General features: G+C 49.0%; 1 protein-coding gene across 2 annotated transcripts in view; it reads left to right on the forward strand.

Moving 5' to 3' along the window:
• The first annotated feature begins 714 nt into the window (after positions 1 to 714).
• The window catches only part of HDAC3 (histone deacetylase 3), a 28568-nt gene continuing 8886 nt past the window's right edge, over positions 715 to 20396 (forward strand). Inside the window, exons 1-6 of one of the 2 annotated variants that reach the window (XM_006265491.4) lie at positions 715 to 830; positions 1137 to 1219; positions 9260 to 9402; positions 11512 to 11593; positions 11941 to 11997; positions 12085 to 12140. In XM_006265491.4, coding sequence (XP_006265553.1) covers positions 776 to 830; positions 1137 to 1219; positions 9260 to 9402; positions 11512 to 11593; positions 11941 to 11997; positions 12085 to 12140 — 476 coding nt within the window. In that variant the 5' untranslated portion in view covers positions 715 to 775. The other variant, XM_059733338.1, reaches the window with a different exon arrangement.

A 20396-nucleotide genomic window follows, 5' to 3' on the forward strand; every position in this document is an offset into this window, starting at 1 on the left:
AGGAGAGACACAAAGAGAGAGCTGTGACCTGATCTGCTCCTTCCTCCCAGAGCTACTTCTCATATCTGCAGACAACATGAGGATCTCAGACTGGGCTCCTCAGCCATCTCGGCTCTCTGAGGACTCCCCTATTCACCAAAAAACTATCCTTCTGGTAGTGGGGGGCTGCCAACATTGTTACCTTAGAAGAGCCAGTATCAAAAATCAAAGGTCCACCAGGGCCTAATGGTCCCTCAGACTAGCATGGTTAAGGCGTGCAATGGGGGCGTGTGACTACTTTGTCCAACCTCCGCCAACTCCCAAGCTTGAATGATGGAGCAGCCATCTCTTGCTGGGCTGGGTGGACTGCGTGGGGCGGGGGAGCTGCGGCTCAAGTCCAGAGCAAAACTCCAGCTGGTTTCTGGACACACAGCAGGCCGAGGGCCAGCCCCAAGCGCGCGCGCCCTTCGTGCAGTAATGCAGTAGTAGCGGCTGCCCTGGCACCAGGTCACAAGAGTAAAGGCTTCAAGAACACGCGGAGCAGACAAGACCGAGCTCCTTCTGCAGCAGAGCGTCTCCGCCAGCGCGGGGACACTCCTGGCGCGGCGGCCCGGCCCGGCCCGGCGCGGCACACCGGCACGAACAGCTCCAGCTCCGCGGACTAGCGACCGGCAGGGGCGCAGGTCTGCGCCGGCTTCCTCCAGGCGGGGGCGGGGCCGCAGCAGGGACCGCCCCGCCCCGCCCCGCGCGGGAAGGACGCGGTCTCGCGAGGGCCGCGGGGGGCGGGGCGCCGGCCATGGCGAAAACCGTGGCCTATTTCTACGACCCGGACGTGGGCAACTTCCACTACGGTAAGCGCGGCGGGGCGGGCAGGAGGCCCCGGGGCAACCCCTCTCCGCTGGCCGAGCCGCGTGCGTGGCCGCCTCCCCCGTCCCCTGTCAGCGCCGAGGCCCGGCCCGGCCCGTTGGCCGTAAGCGCCGAGGCGGCTCTGGGGGGGCGCGGGTGGCTTGGCCGAGGCAGGCAGGGCCGGGCTGCTCCTGGGAGGGGAGGGCTGCGCGGCCGGAGTCAGTCGGGTCAGCCCCGTGGTGCTGCGGCCCCTGCTCACTGGGAGCCCCGCGTGTGCCTGACTCACCCGCTCCTCCCTCCGTGTGTTGCAGGGGCGGGACATCCCATGAAGCCTCATCGCCTGGCGCTCACTCACAGCCTCGTGCTGCACTACGGGCTCTACAAGAAGATGATTGTAAGCATCACGGGCGGAGACCAGCAAGACTGGTCTGCTGGGGCTGGTGGTCCTTGCCTTGCGCAGTCTTGTCTAGGAGGTAGACGAAATAGTTACGTCTAAGTGTGCCTGTGAAGTGCAGTCCAGCCTGAGCCATTGTAGCTATCAGTCTAGAACAGGGGTGGGCAAAATACGGGCAAGTGACTGGATCTGGTCCATGGATGCCCCTGTGGCAAATCCCACCTGCTCCTGCTGGCCCAGGGCCAGATCTTGACCGGTGTGCACAGCTCCCAGTGGGGATGTTCCCAGTGCTGCTGCACTTCCCTCACCTCCGGTGGAGCTGCCAGCTGAAGCGTCCCTCTGCTCTTCCAGAGTGGCACAGCAGGGGCGGGAGCTGGAGGCAGGGCAAGCAGAGCAGCACCTGACGAGCTGGAAGCTGCATGCTGTGGGGCTGTTCTGCTCCCCGCATCTCCAGTTGCAGCTCCTGCCCCTGGCACAGCTGTGGACTGCACTGCCTGGGTGAGCTCTGCTGCATGTGCATTTTCCAAGACCTTTCCCGGGGTAGAAGTCAGGCTGATGGGCCTGTAGTTTGCTGGATCCACTTTCCTCCCTTTCTTGAAGATAGACACCACATTGGCCTTCTTTCAATCTTCGGGCACTTCATCAGAACACCAGGAGTTCTTGAAGATCTTTGCCAGGGACTGGGCTATGATGCTAGCCAGCTCCTTGAGTACCCTGGGGTGTAGATTGTCAGGGCCAGCTGACTTGAAGGTGTCCAGCCTCTCAAGGTGTTCCTTCACAAGGTCAGGATTGATGGAGGGCAAGGAATCTCCCTCACCCAGGTCATCCCTGACCACTATGGGACAGGGAGTCCCGTGGGATTGATGAAAGACTGACACAAAATACTCATTTAGTAAGCTGGCTTTTTCCTTGGTGTCGGTTTTCAGTTGTCCCATCTGTTTTAACAGGGGTCCAATGTTGCCCTTTCTTTTTCCTCTGGCTCCCCACTTATCTAAAAAAGGACTTTTTATTGCCCTTGATACTTGTAGCTGGTTGTAGTTCATTTGTAGCCTTGGCTTTCCTCATTCGCTCCCTGCAGGTCCGGACCAATGCGGAATATTCCTCTTTGGAGGTGGATCCCGTCCTCTATTCTTTGTAGGTCTTTCTCTTTAGCTGCAGGAGGTCTGCTAGTTCCCTGGAGAGCCAAGGGGGCTGCTGTGCCCTTTTGCTGCCTTTCCTCCGAGATGGAATAGCATTAGCTTGTGCATCAAGGATCGCTCCCTTGAGGAGCGACCAGTCTTCCTGAACTCCCCTCCCCTATGGGTCGTGGTCCCTTAGGGCTTCACTGGCAAGCCTCCTCAGCTTGTCACAGTCAGCTTTCTTGAAGTCAAGGACTTCTGTGTTGCTGTCTTGCCAGCTTTATGGCAGATGGTGAAGGTGATCAGCTCGTGGTCGCTGTCACCCAGCTTCCCTTTGATCGTTAGATTGCTCCCAGTTGCCAGTATCAGGTCGAGCAGTGCTTTACCTCTCCTTGGCTTGTAGACTTCTTGTGTCAGATAAATGTTGTGCGTGGATGACCTCTACCTTGATTCCTGCATCTAAGCATTTTGTGACCTGGTCATAAAAAGAAACAAGGTTAGTCAGGCAGGATCTACCTGCTATGAATACGTGCTGGTTGCCCTTTAGCATTGCTTTCCCTGCTGGACTCCCACAAATGTGATCCTTAATAATTTTTTCAAAGGTTTTCCTGAGGATAGAGGTGAGACTAATCTGTCTATAGTTACTTGGATCCTCCTTCCTCCCCTTCTTGAAAATAGGGACTGTGCTGGCCCTTTTCCAGTCCTCTGGGACCTGACTTGAGCACCAAGAGTGCTCAAATAGCTGTGCCAGTGGCTCTGCTATGACACTGGCCAATTCCTTCAGCTGCCATGAAAAATGGAGAACATATTTTCTCCATCATTACATTGGATGGGATGCATAGCCATGGCTTGGAGTTCCAGGTTTTGATTGGATGCCAGAGAAAAAAACATTTATAAACAGCTGAGATATTCTAAGCAGCATGCCATGTGGACCACGCCAGTGCAAGCCATGGGCTTTCCAGGCCTCATGCTTTACAGGGAATCCTGCCCCATAACCACTGTACCATGCATGCAGGTGTTCCCTATCCCTCTACCTCAGCTGTGGCCATGGGATCTCCCATTGCATTATGGCCTGCACTGTGCCACCATGGAGCAGGGGCAGGAAGCAGAAGACAGAGGAGGGAGGGAGGGAGAGCCTGGAAATCCTGATAGCAGCTGCTGCTGCAGTCAGAGTGATGGGAGTGGGGGAATGACAGCGAGGGAGCCCAGGGGCCACAGATCAACCCTTTGCAGGCCACCAGGTGGACAGCCCTGCCTTAGCAGTAGCAGTAGCCTGGAGGGTGCTTTAAAGAGTAAGAGCTGGAAGCCCAGGAAGCCTCCCCATGTAGACTGCTGGGAGATAAAGGAGAGGACAAAGTTTTTTTTTCTTTATCTGTCTGCTCTGGGCTGCAATCTTCAGCAGCTGACTGAAGCAGAGCTCCACAGCCAGCTTAGTAACAAAAGAAAATTGAAGTGGCTGGGATAAGTTTATGGAGGGACTAGGGTAACAGAAAGGGGCATTTTAGGTCTCAAGTTTGTGGGGGAAGGGGGCAGAGGGAGATGATGCCGTCCTGGGGTTGCAGAACAGAGTGGAGAATGCTTTTTGTTTGTTTGTTTTTTTTTACCATGCTTCTGAGCTCTGCTGGTTCCACATGGGGCTAGAAAGGCATTTTTCCCCTCATGTTGCTACAGGTGTTAGGGAGGGTTTTTTTTCCTTCCTCAGAACCACTGACTGCTGGCTTCAGCCAAGGTTGAGGATTTTGACCGGCATGTGTAAATGCTGGTGCTGGGACTAAAAAACCCAGAGGTTTCTGATTGATCTCTGGAATGGGTTACTGCTTAACCTGTGATAGGTTAGGATGTTTCTGCTGTTTTTGAGCAACAGGCCTTATAGTTTTACAAGAGAGTTGCTTGCATATCTTAGGAATAGGTTAGATATGCACGTATATGAAGTGGCTTGGATAGGGCTGATCCTATCCTGCCTTGAGATGAGGGTTGGACTAGATCAGTGGAGGGCCAACCGTTTTGGCAAGCATGCCAAATTAGAGTATTTGAGTCCAAGGCAAAGTCTTGGAGTCCAGGCCACCTGCCTCTTTGTTGCTGCTTTCCTCACTGCAGCACTGGGGAGGGGAACAGACAAATTTAGAATGACCCTCTAATAATTAGGTTCTATACATGTAAAACTTGCAGCAGTCATCTTGGATTCAGGTAAATATGATAAATCCCACAGTCTCCCCAAGTACCACTCTGTTTTCTTCCCCCCTGTTGGATCTGCTGCTCTGCTTTCTACTCCCTGCCTTATCTGCTGATGTGTTGCCTGCCCCCTCCCCCATCCAAGGTCAGAAACATAGTAAAAAAACAACAACAAAAACAAACAAAAAACATTCTCCACTCTGTTCTGCAACCCCAGGACAACATCATCTCCCTCTGCCCCCTTTCCCCACAAACTCCATATCACACTTTTGTAAAAGAAAACCTGAAAGAAAATTGCCAATTTTGAAACAAAGAGCAGAAACATAGGGACAAGACGTTGAATTAAATTTTAAATTCAAAATCAGAAATTTGAACATTTGGAAATTTGCTATTAAGGTCCACCCAAAAAGCTATTCCTGCCACTATATGAATGTATTATAAAAGGTCGAAATGAAAATCAACAGACACCGTTCTGTGCTGGAGAGTTGCTATCTATAAATAGATATCTCAAGTTTCAGAGATGCATCTTGCAGACAAGGTTCTTTGGGTAAATCTGATATCTTTCATTAAACCAACTAAATAGTTGGAAAAATTGTTCTTTGCAAGCTTTGGGTACAAACACCCTTTTCTTTTGCACCTGAAAGCTTGCAAAGAACAATTTTTCCAACTATTTAGTTGGTTTAATGAAAGGTGTCACATTTACCCAAAAAATATTGTCTGTCTTTGTCTTTAGACCAACATGGTTACAACCAACACCCCCAAAAGATGCATCTTGAAATCCATGTACTTCTGGACTTTTCCCTAAGTGGCATACAGTATTTGCCTGTGGATATATTAAATCTGTATGTCATGTCGAAGAACTTACTTGTGAAGCTAGATGGCATATTGTGATAATAGTGAAGTGCCCCATAACAGTTTGTGATTATTGTATTTACCCAAATCCAAAATGTTCTTGGATATAAGACTCCCCCCCATAGTTAGATTTTATACATTGAAAAATTATGAATTTATTATAATTTTCCACGTATAGAATCTAATAGGAGGATTGCCTTAATTTTGTCCCTATTTTTGCAGCAGGGAAAGCAGTGGTGGGGGAGGCAGGCTGGGCAGGCAGCTTGCCCCCTGTGATCTGTTCTCCTCCTTTCCCCCCCCCCCGGCTCTGGTATAAGCATCTAAAATGAAGCCTGAAGCATGGTGCATAGCCCCAACTCAGCCACCTTGGGCCCCCCAGCAGCAGGGCGGAGCTGCTAAGCTGTACTGGAGCCATGTTCCATGCCCCAGGCTTTAGTGCAGACGGAGCTTGCTGTTGCTGGAGCAAGGGTAAGGGGGAGGTGGTGTGGGACAAAGGCTGCAGAAGGTGACCATGACAAGGGAAGGGGAGGGGGCCCAAGGCTGTGGGGACAAGTGCCCTATGTAGGGGAAAGGTTGTGGGGGGGGTGCAGTGGGGGCTGACAGCTGCCAAGGGGAGAGGCAAGGGGTGCAGAGGCAATGAGGATGCAGGCATCAGATACGGCTCCAGCACAGGGTTGGGGCTACAGCAGCTGTCTGCCCCTGTGCTGCCTTGTATTCTGTTCCAAGCAGAGTGGCTTCCCTGCCAGCCCACCTCACCCCACCCCCATTGCATGTTAAAGGGAGGAGGTGTAAAAATGTCATCTTGGATTCAAGTAAATATTGTAACATAATATTTGTCTCAATATGGGATAGTGTTTTCTGTGTGAATATTTTAGTTTAAGTTCTTCCCATTATAGTGGATGGTTTGAGATGGGCCATACTAGGACAAGTAGATGACTAAAGATGATCACATCAATTTTTCACTTAAGAGAAATGCCAAAAACACTAGCTCTGATTCCAACTGGATTCCCATCAGGACCAGTTTACTCAGAGAAGCCAAAACCCACCTGCAGTAAAATAAGCTTCCTGGAGACCAGAAAACTCACCAGGATTTAAGAGACTCAATTGGGGGAACAAGGGAAAAATACAGACTGAAGTACATTCAGACAGAAAACCACACAATACCCACTAACTAACCAATCTGGGATAGCAGACTTTAAGATTAAGGATGAAAAGACGGCAAGCCCTGCAAACATAAAATATGTCCAAGGCTGAGTTAGTGGCACCATTGAGAGGAAAGGAAGGGGAGAGGGACAAGGGAGGTTTAAGTTGGATAGTAGGAAAAACTTTCTCACTAAGAGGGTGGTAAAGCACTGGAACAAGTTACCTAGAGAGGTGGTAGAATCTCTCCATCCTTGGAGGTTTTAAGGCCTGGCTGATAAAACCCTGGCTGGAATGATCTAGTTGGAGATGGTCCTGGCTTTGAGCTGGGGTTGGACTAGATCAGTGTTTCCTGACCTTTTCCTGCCCAAGGCACTTACATTAATAAAAGTGTTCTGCGGCACACCGGTTAAGGCATTCCCATCCTCATACCTATTATAGCTCATTCCCACGGCAAAATTTCGCGGCATACCTGTTCATTTCTGACAGCACACTGGTTCTGACTGGACAGGGAACTTTAGAGCTTTAGCAGAAGATTGAAATGAGGAGCCAGAGTTAGATGTTTAGGGATTGAAAGCCCTATTTTGAAAACTGAGACTTGGATGAGGTGTCCAGAAAGCAGGGGGAAGGGGAGAAAGGCTGGAGTAGACAAAGCAGGTTTAGAACCTCTAGAGCAGCGTTTCTCAACCCATGGGTTGTGACCCAAAAGTGGGATGCAAGAATATATGAAAGGGTCGTGAACAGACTTTAAAAATGGATTTTTCCTTTAAAGAAGAAAAATGTGGGAAACGGTGGCTTTTCCTGTGCAGTGATCCTGCCATGTTCCCTCTTAATAGCCTTTTTTCAAGCTGAGCATGTCTGTTCTTTCAGTTGCTCTTCATGTGACTTGCTTTCCAAGCCCTTTATCATTTTTTTTCCTGCCTATCTTTGGCCCTGTCCTTTTTAAAACGTGGAGCTGAAAACTGCACATAAAACTCTACATCAGGTGTTGGTAACATTTTGCAATGGGGGACTGCTTTAACAGAGATTAGTTCCAGGTACAGTCTGCTTCCAACCTAGCCTGTGCCAGAGCTGTCATTGCCACCGCTGCTTTTCTCCTGGCTGCCATGTGGGCCAAGCCCTCTGTAACTGAAATGTTGCTGAAGTCCCCCAGTTCTGTGATGAGAGATTAACAACCTCTGCTCTAAATGAAGCCTAACCAGTGCTGAGTGAAGAGGCTAGTACGTCTTCTGATACCTTCTGGGCACGTCTACATGTGCGCTTCAATGCGCAGTAGGCTATTCTACTGAACATTAAAGTGTCACAGCAAAAACAGTGCTAATACACTAATGCGCGGTAGAATTCTTCTACTGTGCATTTAGCATCACTAAAAAGGTGTTAGCTTTTGCTACTGTGCATTAGAGCAGCCTAATGCACCTTTATGCATAGACAACTAGACTGTCCTCTATGATAGCCACCCTATCAGGAGCTGCGGGGTAGCTTCCCAGAAATGCCAGGCCAGTTACCTCCCCAGTAAAAGGCAAAGAGGGGTGCCTCAAAACCCCAGCCCCCATATCCCTCGTGGGTTTGATCTGCACAGGGGGGAGCCCAGGCTCATGAGAGTCCTGAGGCAGGGTCCAGGGTGGTGGAGGGATTTGGTGCAGCGCCCAGGCTCCTCATGAGTCCTGTGGTTCCACTTCATGAGAGGGGGCCAAGCATGGCTGCGACCTTCTGAGCCTCACAGGGTGTAAGGCCCTAGGGTGAGGGGGCCAGGCATGGTTGCAGCCACCTGAGCCCCATGGGGTAGAAGACCCCAGAGGAGCCCCAGTGAGGGGGAACTGAGGGCAGGAGCCCAGTATGTGGGGCAGGGGCCCAGTGTGTATTTGTGTATGTTTATGTAGAGTTGCCCTGAACAGGGCCAGGGAAAGCTTAACTTGGGTTGGGAACTTGGCTGGCCACTACCCAGATGAGGGTCATGGGAGAGGGCCCAAGAGACTATACGTCTGCCACCCAAGGTGTGATCCGGATAAAGCCCCAAGGCCTACGGGAGCTGCTCCAAGAGGGAGCAGGGCAGAACAAGTCAATGCAAGAGAAACCCTGTGAGTGGGGTTGGAGTGTGAGAGGCCCTAGTGAGAGGAGGGCAATGTGAACGTGTGTGTGAAAGAGGCCTGACAGTGAGGGCTAAGTTTGGTCTGGCTTTAGGCTGAGTGAATAGCAGGAACTTATGATGCCACCTGCGAGGCATGGGCCACCGTGTAGGTAAGGTTCGGAGTGGTGGATAGTGCCCCCTGGCATTGGGGCCTGTAATGGTTAGTCCTCCTGCATTTTCCACCAGTTATGGGAACAGCAAAGTCCTGGCAGGCGAAACTGGGTGGACTGCCCTATAGAGACAGGTGGGCAGGCCGACTCGAGACTCGACTCCAGGCTTGCCCTGTCACAACCTCTAACGGTTTTGAAAGTGTACATTTTGATTATGAGGCAAAAGTTAAGGCTTTAGTAATTTTGAGTAGCTGTAGTTTTCCATTATATATGCATAATATTGTTAACTTAGTTAAACATGTATCTTAAGTACAAATTTGGAGAATTCATGTTATAAGAATATTCATTTGAATCCATGCATGAACATAGTGAGACCAAGCACAAAGGGGAGTAGTTTCACACTGACACATCAGTTTGAGGTGTTTATCTATTTGGAGTTAATTTGTTGGTGAGAATTCTACAAATCAAAGTCATTTGAGCTTTGAGTAGATACTGATTCTTGTGTGTCCTTCTTTTGGAGGTTTTTAAACCATACCAGGCATCCCAGCATGATATGTGTCGGTTCCACTCAGAGGATTACATAGACTTCTTGCAGCGAGTGAGTCCCAACAACATGCAAGGATTCACCAAGAGCCTCAATGCCTTCAATGTGGGTGATGACTGGTGAGTATTCTGTGCCTTGTAGGTGAATGGGAAGGACTAGGGTTAAGAAAAGGACTAGGACTAAGAAACCTTGTAAGAAACCTTGTGGGATTTAGAATGGTATATATCTGTCTGGATTGCAGGACAGACTGGACAAAGTCAGTTCTCAAGTGTATATATGCTATGTTATTATAGACCCCTTGTAGATTTGGAGCTGCTGCTGACATAGTCCAAACTGTGCACTGATTTAACATATACTAAATGTATTGTTCTTCCTGTCCTTTTGTTTTCATGCATTTCTAACCCATCTGGAATACTGCATGTGGTTCTGGTCAGCGGTGTTCACCTAACATGAATTTAAAGTGGAATAGATACATGGAACAGCTTGCTACATGGGTCAGGGAAACGGAGGCCTATCCAGTGGAAAGAGATAAACGGGCTTGGCTTGTTTAGCGTAGCAGAATTAAAGCTGAGAGGGGATGTGACTGCCTTAGGTTGGAAACAGACATCAGTTTTTGTTGCTTTTATGCTGCCATAAAAACTTTTATGGTGACAGCAAGGCCAAGCAAACAGATGTCCATGCCCCTTGTTATGCCACAAATATATCAGTGATGAAGGTAGCATCAATAGGTGCCACTGTTTAGCAGTTGGTGTCTGCTTACTGTATGGTGCAGGGCAGCCTGTACTCTCCAGCCACCCCAGGTTGGCGCTCCAGGGGCTTGTGTGGCCTAGTCCTGTGCACCCCAGAAATAGCCATATAGGATCAAGCCCTTCAAATGTTGGGCATACTTGACCAGGTTTCCCTGCTTACTAAGACACATTCTGAAGATCCCAGGGACATATCTAGGTAGGAGGGGAAACCTTAACTTTCCATATTTACAGAGATGTGTCCTGGAGATCCTGAAAGCCTGACTTGGTAAGAGGGGACCCCCCAGTCCCTGACTTCCTTGACTTACAGAATTGCACCTTGGAGATCCCAGGGGAATGTCTTGGTAAGCAGGGAAAGCTGGGCTGGTGCTCCCAGGACTTTCAGGGCCTGATCCTGCACAGGAATTCTTGGGGTTTACAGGACTGGGCCCCTTAAGCCCTGGGAGTACATGATGCCAATTGATGCTGCAGGACAACAGTTTACATAATGAACTGAAATGGATGATATGTGCCAGGGCACATCCTGGCATAGCTAATCCACTTCATGTGATGATGTCTGTTTTTACCCTTCTGTAAATAAAGGAGAGAAATAAATGCCAATGAGGGGGAAGAGCAACTTGTCCTAGTATTGCCCTTTAGGTTAAGGAGAAATGTATATCAATTAGCGGTGAATAAATTTAAATGGGAAGTTAGCCATTAGAGGAGTGAGGATCTGGAACAGTGTTCCATTTGTAGTAGTGGAAGCAAGAAATCTAGCTGGTTTTAATACATAGCTTATGAGCAAGCTTGTATGATGATGTTGCTTGTGATAGCCAGGGACTGGACTATATAATCTAGGAGATCACTTTCAGTCCTTTGGTCCTGTTGTCCAAAAATCCTACTGGCTAGAGTAGAATTGGGTGATGAAGATGGGGCGCAATTTAATGCTACTGTGAGCAAGAACAGCATGTATCCATGGATACAATTTGCTGCTTATAGCCAAGGAGCTAAGAAGCACCTTCAAAATAACAGCCTATAGCCCTAAGGGAAGTGGTGTGAGAGCAGACATCTGGACCTTTTGTGTTATCTTTTGCTCTTATGCTGTGTGAAGTCCTGCTCTCTCCCTTAGGTAGGGGCTTTGTGTCTTCTCTTTGTGATCATCCCCCTGAGACACACGTGGCATAGGGCAGAGTTCATTATGTAACACTTTTCAATCTCCTGAGCCTGTTGTATATCTCCTGATCAAGGTGGATTCATGGCAAACTGCCCATCCAGCTTTGTGATTGCATTGGGTCTGCTGCCTGCTGCACACTGTGTACAGTGAGTGGGGTTCCAATGATTGCAGATTAATTCCTTTACGAAAGAGAGTGTTCTTTAACCTGTTTGCTTTGTTAGCCACTGAAAATATCATCCTGGTTTTATCCCTGGATGTCTGTGTCAGGAGTTGGAAGGTGGAGTTTGCTTCTGTTTGAATTGTACATTTTTTATTTTTTATTTTTTTAGCCCAGTATTCCCAGGCCTCTTTGAATTTTGCTCTCGCTATACTGGGGCCTCCCTACAAGGAGCAACACAGCTGAACAACAAGGTATTGCTGAGTTGATAGGTTTTTCCTCTTCATACTACTGTTGGACAAAAGACCAACACATAGGTTCAGCAACCAAGATCTTTGAGTGACACACACAGATCAAGTGGGGCAAGACACTGCTTTAGAACTGATGTTGCAAACACTGATCCATTACTGCATAAGTAGCTTAACTTGAGGGCAAAGTTGGTACTTCTAAAGGGTATGGAGTAGGAGTGAGACGGGAGAATGCTGTTATTATAATCTAGTCTTGGGGTAGGGTTGAATTTCCTGCTGTCTGGCAGGCATGGTATTAGGATTGTTGCTACTTTGCTGCCATCTTTGAACTAATTTATTCCTCCTTTGTTTAGATCTGTGACATTGCAATAAACTGGGCTGGAGGTCTACATCATGCCAAGAAGTTTGAGGTAGTGAATGAAATCTAAGTGTGTGTCTTGCTAAAGCCAAGCTTTTTGGTACTCTTCTGACTCCATTTTATTTTCTTTCTTTGGTAGGCTTCTGGATTTTGTTACGTCAATGACATAGTTATCGGGATTCTGGAACTGCTCAAGTAAGGACCTGGTGTGAATACAGCTGCTGTACTATTCTGGATTGGAAGCAATGTTGTGCATGTAGGCCGGGGATGGTATTGCTGTGTGATAGTGCTGTAGTAGCAGCATGGAAGCTGAACTTCTCTATATTGTAAAAGGGATTTGCTCTGGTTAACCCTTTGTTGATAAATATGAAGCAGTGCTCATCAGAGGAAAATGTTTGAACCGTTTGTATAAACCTACTAGATTGGAAATTCAGCTGTCTTGGTTTAGGAAACAGATGTAAGTATCATGTGGACAGCTTGAAGGGACCCTCTGCTTTGGGCAGAGTATAGTTATGATATAAAAAAATGAGAATACAAAAGAATGGTGGAAAAGCACTCAGAATTAATCAGGAGCTTTTGCCTCTTCCAACATTCTGTTTTGATCACCCCATCTCAGACAAGATATTGCAAAATTGGAGGTGGTTCAGATGTGAGCAATGAGAAGTGTAGGGGGCCAGATAGGGTTTTAGAGTAAGAGACTCAAATTAGTGTTGCATAGAAGTAGTTCTGGAGGTGGAGGTCACTGTGCATTCTTCGGCCCCCTGCATCCCTCCAATCCTCTACAGGCTCCCTGTATATCACCTCCCATACCATCTGTTTCTGGGACTACCTGCAACTTCTTCAGTGTCCTCCATGCAGGGGTGTGTCCCAGTGGCTCTGTGTTCCTATTCCTTCCCTGTTTCTTCATGATACAGCTCTTGTGGCATCCCATGCCTCTTCCTTCTCTTTAGTCCCATACAAGGTACTGTGTGCCCCAACACCCCTCTCCCATGCCTGGGACTCTGGAGACATCCCAATATCCTCCCTTTCCCATGCTGTGTTTTCAGTCTGTCCCCAGTCTTGTCAAGGAATATGTGCAAGATCTCTTTTTTTTTTCCTTTCCACCTTTTATTATCTAAGAGAGCAATTGTTTGGGGGACCAGCAGGTGGAATTCTACTTGCTGGGGTCATGAGGTACAGTACTAGTATGCTAGGAAGCATTAATTGGTGCCATCAAACAGTTGTTTAATTTATGGACAATTGTGATGGTCCTGTGGCTGTACTAACCTGATGTTGGGAACCAATTTTTCCTCTTCTCCTCCTCCCCCTCTTTCTCTCCCTCAGTTTTTCCCAAATTATTAAGGTTCTAGGCACTGAAGCCAAGACCCTGCCCCCCCCCCCCCCCGAGATGTTGGAAATGATTGGATGTGGCATCCATAAATTGTCATGTTGGAGATAAATACACCACACTTCATAATATTTCTACAGGGTCTTCATAGACTTCAAAGATGTTATAAAAATTCAAAATGAACAGCATAGAGATAGGGAGATCAAGATTCTGTATTCTATCTCACAATGCAAGAACAGGACATGTTTAATAAAGGTGAAAGTTAGAAAATTCAGAATTGATAAAAGAAAATGTTTTTCCATAACACACAAACTTTAAACTACAGGAATCAAATCAGTAACTAATTAAGAGTGCTTAGAGGGGAGACCTGAGGGGATGGCTTCCCTATGTCTGCCAACTCCAGGACTCCTTATACCATCTGTAGCATCTGGCACTGGATGCTAGTAGAAACAAGACAATGGAATAAGTTGGTTTGTATGGTAATTTGACAATCCTTGGAAGAAAGTCAGTTTATAAAAAATTATCTTTTCTCTGCCTTTCATTAGTTCGGTCATTTTACCTTAGGTCTTTGGACATGCTTCTGGCTATTTTATGCTATGTAAGCAGTGAAGAGCAGACGGAAGTCTTTTCTAAGGCTTGGCTACCAATTTCCTGATGTCACAGAATTGCTGTATATTATGTAACCAGTCTAGCCAGCTTACTGCATTTTGGTCCCCCCACACATCATGGGAGCATAAAAACAAAGTACACTGCCCTCCTGCTGTTCCTAATCTGGGAACCATTGCAAACTAGCATGAATTAGCACTGAATGCCTATTGATTTCTGCCTTACATACCTGGTGGTACAGGAGGAATAATAAATAGCATAAGTTAGAGTTAACTTCTGGGTCCACAATGAATTCCATGGTCAGGGAAGCCAAACAAATGCCTTAGAGCTGACTTTGACTCAACTGGTGCTGCCCTCTTGAAAGAACTCCAAGTACTCCTCATGTGTCCACACCTTGAGGCACTGGAATACAGATGGAAGAGTGACTGCTTGTTTCCTTCCTCAAATGATTCTACTGACTCCCCATTCATTTCAGAATATATTTAAAATTGCTGTAGCTTTTAAAGATTAACTTGCTGTCTCTCACCCGGGGCTGCTTGTACTATGCTCCCACATGTACCTGCCTCACATGGGTCAAACTGCCCCAGCCAGTGCACACAGCTTCCTGGTGGGGCTGCTGCTGTAGTTGCTTAGGTACTGCTCAGCTCTCCCCCGCCTGCCTCTCCCTTCATCAGCTCCTCTTCCTCCTGCCCCTGTTGTTCCACGTGGGGCAGCAGGCAGCAGCGTGGGGAAGTTGTAGGGATGTATGCTGGGCAGTAGATGCCCAGCTAGGTTGGGGGAGGGAAGCTGGAACTGTGTGGCTTCTGCCCCAGCATGCAAGGCTCCAGCTCCTGGCTGCTTTCCACCTATTCAGCTGCCTGGCATGTTGAGCAGCCACCTGTGGGTGGCTTGGTGGGTAGGAGGTGGCCTGGAGCTGGAGCCCTGCACACTGGGGCGGCAGCTGCCTGGCTGCAGCTTCTGCCCCCACTTGGCTGGGCATCTGTTACATGGCACATATCTCCATGGCTTCCCCATGCTGCCTGCTGCCTGGAGCAGTACAGGAGGGATAAGAGGTGGAGCCTCCAGAAGAGTGGGGAACTGAGTAGTATCTGGGTGGTTGCAGCCCTGCCAGGAGTTGTGGCGGTGTCTGACATATGTGGGTGGGGCTTGGCCCCATACAGAATGCTGGGGCGGGGGGGGGGGGGGGGGAAGTGGCATGAGGTTATAGATTTCATAGACATTAGGGGCTGGAAGGGACCTTGTGAGATCATCGGGTCCAGCCCTCCCCTCCCACCATAGGTGGAAAGTCAGCTGGGATCAAGTGACCCCAGCAAGAAATACATCCACCCCTTTTTTTGAAGGAATACAGAGTAGGTGCTTGCACCACCTCTGAGGGGAGTTTGTCCCAGACCTTGGACACACGCACCGTAAATAACATTTTTCTTATCTCCAGTCTAAATCGGCCTTCCTGGAGTTTATGGCTGTTAGACCTTGTTATCCCTTGGGGAGCTCTGGTGAACAGGTGTTCTCCCAGGTCCTGATGTACCCCTCTTATGTAATTGTAAACTGCCACCAAGTCCCCCCTGAGCCTTCTCTTCTCCAGACTGAAGAGTCCCAAGTTCATCAGCCTCTCTTTGTACGGCCTTCACTCCAGGCCTTGGATCATATGAGTGACTCTCCTCTAGATTCTCTCAAGCTTCTCCACATCATTCTTGAAGTGGTGGCCCAACACTGGAGGCAGTACTCCAGCTACGGTCTCACTAGGGCCAAGTAAAGCAGGAGGATGACTTCCCTAGTTTTGCTTGAGATGCATTGGTGGATGCATGCCAGAGTTTGGTTAGCTTTGCCAGCCACAGCATCACATTGGTGGCTCATATTCATCTTGTGGTTAATCAAGACCCCCAAGTCCCTTTCAGTCATGGTGCTAGTGAGCGTAACACTGCTGAGCCTGTAAGTGTGCTGGGGGTTCTTCCAACCGAGGAACTTTACCGAACACCTTACACTTCTCTGCATTGAAGGCCATCAGGTTTTGATCAGCCCACCTTGAGTGTGTGTCCAAGTTGGCCTGTATCCCCAGCCTGTCCTGTGGTGTGACTGCCCTCCCCCATAATTTGGTATTGTCCACGAACTTGGCCAGTTCACATCCAACTCCCGAATCCAGATCATTAATGAAGATGTTAAAAAGTAGAGTCCCAAGTACCAAGCCCTGAGGGACTCCACTGGTCACTTGCGCCATGTTGATTTGCTTCCTTCAACTAGTATTCTTTGGGTCCAACCCCATAGCCAGTTGCCTAGCCATTGGACCATATGATGATCAAGGCCACCGTTCCCTAGCTTAAACATGAGGACATCATGGGGAACTAGGTCAAAGGCCTTCTTGAAGTCCAGATATATGACCCCCACATCATCTCCCTTGTCCAGGGCACTTGTTATCTGGTTATAGAAGGAGATGAGGCTTGTCAGGCATGACCTGCCAGTCACAAAGCCATGTTGGCTGGCATTCAGAAGCTTGACTTCTGTCGGTCTGGTGCTGATGGATCCCTTGACAATTTGCTCGAGGATTTTTCCAGGGACAGACGTAAGGCTGATTGGTCTATAGTTCCCCGGGTCATCCCTCTTACCTTTCTTGTAGATAGGGACCACATTTGCTCTTTTCCAGTTATCTGGGATCTTGCCCGAGCACCATGATTTTTCTAATATCTCTGCCAAGGGGGATGCAATGATGTCTGCTAGCTCCTTCAGGACTCTTGGGTGCATTCTGTCTGGGCCCGCAGATCGCGAGTAAGAACCCAGACTTAGTAGGGCTCACAGAAACCTGGTGGGACCCTACCTACGACTGGGCAGTGGGCATTCGGGGGTACACCCTATATAGAAGAGACAGAACAGAGAGGAAAGGTGGGAGGGTTGCGCTCTATGTCAAAGAGCACCTCACATCATCAAGGATTAGCTTCGGGTTAGAGGAGGGTCAGGCAGAGACACTATGGGTCAAACTAAAAGGGGGGCGTGGCGAAAGGGACCTTACGGTGGGTGTCTACTACAGACCACCCAACCAGGGGGAAGAGCTAGACCAGGACTTCTCCACTCAGCTTATGGAGGTGGTTAGGTCAAGGGTTGTTGTTGTCACGGGTGACCTAAACTACCCAGACACTTGCTGGGAGGAGCAGACAGCCAGGTCTGACTGCTCGCGTAGGTTCCTGGCTGTATTACAGGACCTTCACCTTATCCAGGAAGTGCACAGCCCCACTAGGGGTAACGCCTTGCTGGACCTGGTCTTGGCCATGGGGGATGACCTGGTGAGGGGACTGCAGGTCCTTGACCACCTGGGCAATGGCGATCATCACCTGCTGGATTTCACTATCCAATGCAGGGTGTCAAGGGCTTACACTAAGGCTAAAACCCTTGACTTCAGAAGGGCCAACTTCAATGAGCTTAGGAGACTAGTGGGGGAGGCACTAAGGGCCCAGAAGGTAGAGGAGATGTGAGTCCATGAGGGATGGTCGTACCTTAAGGGGGCAATCCTCCAGGCCCAAAGAATAACAGTCCCTGAGAGAAGCAAGGAGGGTAAGAGTGCTCAGAAACCCTCTTGGCTCAGCAAGGGCATTCAGGAATGCCTGAGGACTAAAAGGGGGGCATACAACCAGTGGAAGGGAGGAGCTATCACCAAGGAGGAGTACTCCTCCTCGGCCCGGGCTAATAGGAAGGCTAATAGGAAGGCCAAGGCAGAGATGGAACTCAGGCTACCATCCAGGATTAAGGACAACAAAAAGTCCTTTTTCAAGTACATTGGGAGCAAGAAGAGGGCACCAGGCAATGTAGGGCCCCTGCAAGATACAAACAGGAATCTTGTGGCAATGCCAGACAAGAAAGCTGATATTTTTAACAGTTTCTTTGCCTCTGCTTTCCTGAACCAGGGACTGGGATATCCCACCTACCAGAGGTAGGGACAATCTTGGGGATAACTCTATCAAGCCTTCAGTCAGTGCAGATGTAGTTGGGGATCTTCTGGAAGGGCTAGACATTTTTAAATCTGCAGGTCCAGATGCCCTCCACCCAAGGGTGTTGAGGGAGCTGGCGGGGTCATCGCGGAGCCCTTGGCCCGGCTATATGAGCATTCATGGTCATCTGGCCAGGTGCCGGGGGATTGGAAACTGGCTAACATGGTCCCTATTTTCAAGAAGGGGAGGAAGGAGGACCCAAGTAACTATAGGCCTGTAAGCCTCACCTCGGTGCTTGGGAAGATCTTGGAGAGAATCATCAAGGAGCACATCTGTGGGGGGCCTGCAGGGGAGAACATGCTCAGGGGCAATCAGCGTGGGTTCATCAAAGGCAGATTCTGCCAGACCAACCTGATTGCCTTTTATGACCAAGTAACTAAATCCTTGGATGATGGTGTCGCCGTGGATGTAGTCTTTCTAGACTTTAAGAAGGCCTTTGACACTGTCTCTCATCCCATTCTCATTAATAAATTAAGTGACTGTGGCATTGATGCCTACACAGTTGGATGGGTAAAAAATTGGCTGATGAGGCGCACCCAGAGAGTAGTGGTGGATGGGTCGTACTCAACCTGGCGAGATGTGAGCAGTGGGGTACCCGAGGGCTCGGTCCTCAGGCCCGCACTGTTTAACATCTTCATCAGTGACTTGGACGAGGGGGTGGAAAGCACACTGTCCAAGTTTGCTGATGACACTAATATGTGGGGTGAGGTGGACACACTTGAAGGGAGAGAGAGGCTGCAATTAGATTTAGACAGACTACAAAAGTGGGCAGATGAGAATAGGATGGGGTTCAATGTAGAGAAATGCAGGGTGCTGCACCTTGGGAGAAGGAATCCACAGCATACATAGAGGCTGGGGAGTTCCCTTCTTGAAAGCACAGAGGTGGAAAGGGAGTCATTATTGACTCCAAGATGAACATGAGCTGCTAATGCCAGACCTCAGCCAGCAAGGCCAGCCATACTTTGTCATGCGTCGTAAGGTGCATCTCAAGCTGGTCCAGAGAAGTGATACTCCCCCTCTGTGCGACTTTGGTCAGGCTGCAGTTGGAGTACTGCGTCCAGTACTGGGTGCTGCATTTCAAAAGGGATGTGGCCAGCCTGGAGAGAGTTCAGAGGAGGGCCACGTGTTTGGTGAGAGGGCAGCAGGACAGGCCCTACGAGGAGAGACTGAAGGACCTAAACCTGTTCAGCCTCAGCAAGAGGAGGCTGAGGGAGGACCTGGTGGCTGCCTACAAGCTCATCAGGGGAGATCAACAGCAAATAGGCAGAGCCCTTTTCTCCCCCGTACCACCTGGGGTGACAAGGAACAATGGTAATAAGCTGATGGAGAATAGGTTTAGGTTAGAGATCAGGAGGCAATATTTTACAGTTAGGGTGGCCAAAATCTGGAACCAACTTCCCAGGGAAGTGGTCTTCGCCTCTACTTCGGGCAAATTCAAGAGGAGGTTGGATGATCACCTGTCTAGGGTCTTGTGAACCCAGCATTCATTCCTGCCTGTGGCAGGGGGTCAGGCTAGATGATCTGTTCAAGTCCCTCCTGACCCTAGCTACTATGAAACTTATGAATGTCCAAATTATGAATGTCCACTTCCTCAAGGTATTCCCCATCTGATCCACATTGATTTTAGGCCTGTCACCTGCTCCTGGTTGTTTTGTGCCGTTTCTGACAGTGCAGTCCTCCTGGGAGGGTGAAAAACCGGTGCAAAAAAGTCATTTAGGAGATTGGCCTTTTCTTGGGCATCAGAAGTCAGTTGCCTCATTAGATCTCTCAGGGGCCCAATGCTATCCTTGTTCGTTTTCCAGCTTCCCACGTATCTGAAGAAGGACTTTTTGTTGTCCTTGATTCCCGTAGTTAGCCTAAGTTCAGTTTGTGCCTGAGCTTTCCTCAACCGCTCTCTATACGTGCAGGTGAGTGCAGAATAATCCTCTTTGGTATTGCTTCCTGTTTTCTAGCTGGTATAGGCTGCTCTTTTGAGCTTAATAAGGTCCAAGAGTTCTTTATTCAGCCATGGGAGCTTCCTTGCCCATTGACTGCATTTCTTGTAAGATGGTATGGGTTTGCCCTGTGCAAATGACCAATCCTCATGTATTCCCTTTTCGGGGGGAGGGGGCGGGGGGAATGGCCTTTAATTGCCTGACTGACCAATTCTCTCTGTTAGCAAAAGTCAGCCTTCCCAAAGTTTAGGACTTCTGCTTTACTGCTGGGTTTGCCTGCTCTTTGGTGAACTAAGAAGGTGACCAATTCATGGTTACTTGTCACCAAGCTTCCCATCAATCCGCAGATCTCTCACTAGGTCCGCCCCATTGGCCAGGACCAGATCAAGCAATGCCTCTCCCCTAGTCAGCCCATAGACCTCCTAGGTTAGGTAGAGGTCATCAGTGCATGTCAGGAAGCTATGTGACCTGTCAGATTTGGCCGTGCACTCGTCCCAAGAGATGTTAGGGAAGTTGAAGTCCCCCATGGTGATCATGAATCAGGAGCACGCGGCCTTGACCAGTACCCTGTTGAATTCCCGATCTAGGTCTTCCTCTTGGTGGGGAGGTC

This window comes from Alligator mississippiensis, chromosome 9, assembly GCF_030867095.1.
Source record: "Alligator mississippiensis isolate rAllMis1 chromosome 9, rAllMis1, whole genome shotgun sequence".
NCBI lineage: Eukaryota > Metazoa > Chordata > Crocodylia > Alligatoridae > Alligator > Alligator mississippiensis.